The sequence below is a fragment of the Limulus polyphemus genome, unplaced genomic scaffold (assembly GCF_000517525.1).
Source record: "Limulus polyphemus unplaced genomic scaffold, Limulus_polyphemus-2.1.2 Scaffold2328, whole genome shotgun sequence".
NCBI lineage: Eukaryota > Metazoa > Arthropoda > Merostomata > Xiphosura > Limulidae > Limulus > Limulus polyphemus.
This window is the reverse complement of record NW_013667938.1, coordinates 5,169-10,681: the sequence shown is the minus strand read 5'-3', so window position 1 is coordinate 10,681 and position 5,513 is coordinate 5,169. Positions and strand designations below refer to the sequence as shown.

The following is a 5,513-nucleotide window of genomic DNA, read 5'->3' as shown; positions in this document are numbered from 1 at the left end:
AATCCAGAAATTTCTACTTTGACTTCCCCTTGTTTGGCGCCTGAAAGAACGTTACGGTATTTAAAATGCTGTATTTTTTTAATCAACCATTGGAAAGAATGTTACGGTATTTAAAATGCTGTATTTTTTTAATCAACCATTGGAAAGAATGTTACGGTATTTAAAATGCTGTATTTTTTTTAATCAACCATTGGAAAGAATGTTACGGTATTTAAAATGCTGTATTTTTTTTAATCAACCATTGGAAAGAATGTTACGGTATTTAAAATGCTGTATTTTTTTTTAATCAACCATTGGAATTAAAGTGACAGCAGGATTAATTGAAGGCGTTCAAACTAAACAACGAGAATCGTACGAGAATTGTTCGAACTGTTAACCTGAACGTCTAAACAATTTTTAAATTTTCAGAACACATGGGCTTTTTTTACTCACCTTAATTCTTCAGGTGACCAAAGTAGATTGTGCATCATTCTTCTAATGAGGCGAGACATCTGGTGTCTGTTCCATGAACCAGTAAGAGCCATGCAAAAGTGATTTATTCCATGAGTGATGAACTTGTGACCTTAAGAACGGAACTTTTCGGGTTCGTTAATTGCACTATAATCAGGGTTATTTTTTTTTAGTGGCGGTTGGAGGGAGTTAGTGGGAGGTAATGTGATAATCATAACTATTATTAGCGAAAAGCAACTGGTTGGCCCTGTTTCTCGCGAAATAGTTAGTGTGATTTAGATTTCGTTTTTGTCAGGCAATCAGATGGATATAATTTTACCACCGTTGAAACAAACAGAACTGATTGAATTGAATAGGTAATGAGTCATTTAAAAATTGAATTTGTTGAGTAGGTGAAGGGTTGTCCCTATAACTCGAATTATTAGCATGATAGTATTATAACTTGAGAACCGGAGGAACCCGAACGAATGTTTCTGTTTTATTAGAGAATTACGCGATTCGGTAAAAAACAATGATATCTAGTTGATACTAATAAGGAACTCCAAACGTATTTACTTCCGATTTTTGGGCAGCTACACGGTCATTGCATTTCCTCAGTTTTTTTACCAGATGTAAGATTATTGTATTGTATCAGTTTTTTTTTTTATCAGGTATAAGGTTATTGTATTCACTCAGTTTTTTATACCAGGTAGAAGTATATTTTATTCACTCAGTTTTTTTACCAGACATAAGATTATTTTGTATTGCTTCAGTTATTTTACCAGGTATAGGTTTATTTTATTGCCTCATTTTTTTTTTTTACCAGACATAAGATTATTTTGTATTGCCTCATTTCTTCACCGGGTATAAGTTTATTTTATTGCCTCATTTTTTTACCAGGTATAAGATTATTGTTTACCAGTCGTAGGAACTTATTACAGTAATGTTAACGTGCAACAGGAAAGTGTATAATTTTGAATATATTGTTTCTTCCTAACTCCAGCTGGTAACGATTATGTGGGAATCGGTAAAACCTTGAATTTCCAACCTGGCGTTACCCGGGCAACCTTCAGAGTCACCATTTTAGATGATTTAGGCCAGCCAGTCTTGGAAGGTCCAGAAACTTTTGAGCTAGTTATGCGCATGCCCATGAATGCCGAACTGGGAAATCCCAGTCAAGCCGTAGTCACTATTAATGATTCTTTATCTGACTGTAAGTATATATTACTTATAATTACATAGTGTTGCATTTACTGAAGGCAACTATAAAATATCCTATTTGGCATTTACTATCAAATTTAGTGTATAGATAACATCGTTTTGTTTATAAAACGAAAATTATTTTACATTTTAAAATTTTCCAAAATTACTAATTATTGAAGTAAGAAAGTTTCCTATTTATTAAATATAACATCAAAATTTACACTTTTGTATTTTAGAAAAAATTTATTTCCATCTATAGTGCCTATGATGCAGTTCAGGGAATCGGAATATATGGCCTTCGAGAATGATGGGAAGATTTCGGCATATATTGTCCGGAGTGGGGACCAAGGACACGAGTCCACTGTTCGTTGCTATACTCGTCAGGACACAGCCAAGGTCACCGAAGATTATGTAGAAAGGCCCAACACTGACGATTCACTCGTTGTTTTTGAACCAGGTAATACGACAGTTAGAAAATGTCTGTGATCTATTAACCTAAAAATAATTCTTATTGGTAAAGTGTCTACTATTCATTCTTCAAAAAACTTTGTAATGTTTATTAGTGAATAGGCTATTAATGTATGCATAATTAGTTTTTCATTCGACCTGTTTTTCTCCGTTTTGTTTTTTACTCCAAATTCTTAACCCTAATTTTACAATTCTGTTTATCTACGTTAAAATAAGTAACAAAGCCGTTAATAAAAGTATGATTTTATTTTTAAACAACGAAATAAAATTATTTTTCACATACAACTCAATCACAATAACTGAATTCTGTTTTTGAATTCTTGTCATGTTCAATGATGAGGTGCTTTGTGCTTTCTGCGTTTGTCAACAGGTGAGATGGAAAAGCCTTGCACGGTAATCTTGGTTAACGATACTATCCACGAACCAGATGAAATATTTCGATTGTGGCTCGGAACTCCTGCTAGCGATACGGCAGGCGGCGCTTTAGTAGGATCGAGAAATGTGACGAAACTCACAATAAAAGATGATGGAGACAGTGAGTTATTTTATTTTTTTATGTGATAAAATTAATAGTTCTTTTATTGGAGAGCATAGATTTTAAGCTTTTAAAATGTCAAATTTTTCAGCTGTGGAATTTCGCATGCTTATTGAATGAACAAGCAAAAGTACCTGTCCCCTGTGACGGAAAAGTTTAAGCTAATCTAGCAAAAGTACCCGTCCCCAGTGACTGAAACGTTTAAGTTAATTTAGCAATTTAAGTTATAGTTATTTCGAGGACTTTAAAAAAGTTAATTGTGTTGCACTCTTGGTTTTACTCACAGCCAAAGCTCTGAGCTACTTATACCACCCACCGTGAAAAGTAATTCTTGAGCTTTTCAGTCATGCTAAGAGCCGCTCAACAATTACATACCGTAAATCTACACTTTTATTCTTTAAGTTACTTCACATTTTGAAATGTGAATGATAGTGTGATTAATTCCTAATAATTCAGTGTAGAATATCCTGCTTGTGAAATAAAATTTGGCATCAAAATTATTCATGTACGTTCACCCGTCATTTCAAAAATGAATGTTTAGCTTTGCTTGGCTGCGTAGCTTTTCAAACAGGAGACAACACACGAACGCTCGGACAGAAACCACGGATCGCGATATATATTAGATATTAAAATATATTGAAAGCAACTGTTGTTTTACGTTCCTGTAACAAATCTGTAAGTGGCTCAGCAAAAAGTCTATGAGCTTATCAAGCTAAAAGTCGGGTTTCGATACCCGTGGTGGACAGAGTAAACATAGCCCATTGTGTAGTTTTGCGCTTAACAACAAACAAACAAACTTTGTTAAGCGTTCTTGTAACTAAGGTCATTGAATAACTTCAGTAAACGTGTTATAATAGGATAATGAGAGTAACCTCCCCAAACATTCTTTTGTCTAAGTCATTACAATAATATTTTGATAATAAAGTTTGAAAAAAAAACGACCTTTACACTCCAGGTAATTAAAAGAGAATTTGTATTTTAGCCGAACTTTCGTCTTTGTGGCTTCTCCAGGGATGATACATAAAACAAGCTTGTGACTGATGTAATATAAATAACTTTCATAGAAGATACTATAAATAATATAATGAAAGATAACTATGCAACTAAGATAATCAAAAATAAATTTTCAATTACATCTATCACTATAATCATGAGAATAATATTACTAAACGTTTTTAATTCGTACTCAAAAAATTATGAGTGGTTATTTTGGAAGTTTTCAGATTAATTTTTGAGAATAATTTAGCTTAAAAATGAGTATATTCTCACTGTTGTTTATTACAATTTTGGGAGGTGCTTGAGGAGAGCAGTAATCGTAAAAACAACAATTCTTCAGCCTATTCTGTAGTTCTCAAGGAAGAATTTAATAAGTTGAAGATAGTCCTGTGGTCAGGAAAAAATTCTCGAGGGAGTTGGTACTAGTATTTTTTAATCCGGGAAAAAATGTTTAAAGCAAAAGATCAACGCTAAGAAAAAACTGTCTTTCTTTGAAATTTTGGTGGGGCATAAAGCACGGTATCCCTTCACCCCACCGCTACATCTATGCTAAATAAACGCGCGCCCATAATGTTGGCTAAAAAATGCTGTTGTTTTTTGTTGTTCTTTTATACTAATGTGTCATATTATTGAGTTTTTAATCATTAATAGACGTTAAACAAATAAAAAATGTTCAATCTATTGAGCTGAAAATTAAACGTTTCGAAAAATATCTGCAAAAGCTAATAAAGAAGAATGGGTTGGGATAGAAACTATCAGATTAATATATTTTGTTTGTTTGTAATTAAGCACAAAGCTACTCAATGGGCTATCTGTACTGCTCTGCCCACCACAGGTATCAAAACCCGGATTCTAGCGTTGTAAGTCCACAGATATACCGCTGTGCCACTGTGTGTGTGGGTGGGGGGGGTAGATTAATATATCTTGCAAGCATTTTAAATAGGTTATCATGGCGTAAAACTTGCGATAAGATTTCTTTTGGACAGTTTTCTTTTAAGACGTCGTAGTGTATGTTACTACAATACATCTGTTATTTTTAGAGCCGGTAATAAAATTTGAAAAGAACAGATTCAACGTGAAAGAACCTAGAAATCCCGATGACGTCACAATAGTAGAAATACCGGTGGTTCGAAGGGGTGACCTAAGTGAAACATCTCACGTGCGGGTTCACACGAAAGATGGGTCAGCAAAATCTGGAAAAGACTATATACCGTTTTCTAAGGGTAAGTCTGAAACAGCCCCTACAATACGTAATGTTACTTATTGAAATTTTACAATGTATATACTTTCAGAAAATTGTATTTGTGCAACATTAATTGTAAGGTTAAATAAGTTATTCTAAACTTCAGTGCATAAATGTTATTCGGGATTCAAAATGGAACTGAATCTGATAAATATATAGATATGTGTGTGTGTTTGTATCAAATATTAACAGTTACCCCGTTTTTATAGAATATCTGTTATACTAAAATCCCAGATAATTTTATAATAAATTTTGTTTATCAAGAGAGTCAAACTTTTTCATCATGAGTCATATGATTTAATTTGATGTGGTAGAACTGGAGTTCGGACAGAATGTGAGCAGAATAATTGTAGAAATCCAGATCCTTTACGATGAGGAGAAGGAACATCGTGAAGCCTTAACCCTTCATCTTCGTCCAGACAGGGATATGATTGCAGATATAGAGGTTAGTATGAACTTTGTCTTGACCGAAACATGATCGTTGATATACAAATTAATGTTAATAATTTTATATTTGATCAGACGAACATGTCCACTGATATGCAGATTAATATTTATAATTTTATATTCGTCCTTGTCCAACCAGATATTATGGCTGATACACAGGTCAATGAATATAATTCGTCCAGTTAAATATGG

At 33.3% G+C, this 5,513-nt stretch overlaps 1 protein-coding gene across 1 annotated transcript in view; it reads left to right on the top strand.

Moving 5' to 3' along the window:
- Nucleotides 1–5,513, top strand: part of LOC106466626 (extracellular matrix protein 3-like) — a gene marked incomplete at its 3' end in the record, with an annotated part of 119,556 nt that overhangs the window by 111,890 nt on the left and 2,153 nt on the right. Inside the window, exons 8-12 of the mRNA XM_013926919.2 lie at nt 1,433–1,642; nt 1,892–2,089; nt 2,471–2,635; nt 4,672–4,854; nt 5,189–5,319. Coding sequence (XP_013782373.1) covers nt 1,433–1,642; nt 1,892–2,089; nt 2,471–2,635; nt 4,672–4,854; nt 5,189–5,319 — 887 coding nt within the window. The remainder of the gene's footprint in view (nt 1–1,432; nt 1,643–1,891; nt 2,090–2,470; nt 2,636–4,671; nt 4,855–5,188; nt 5,320–5,513) is intronic.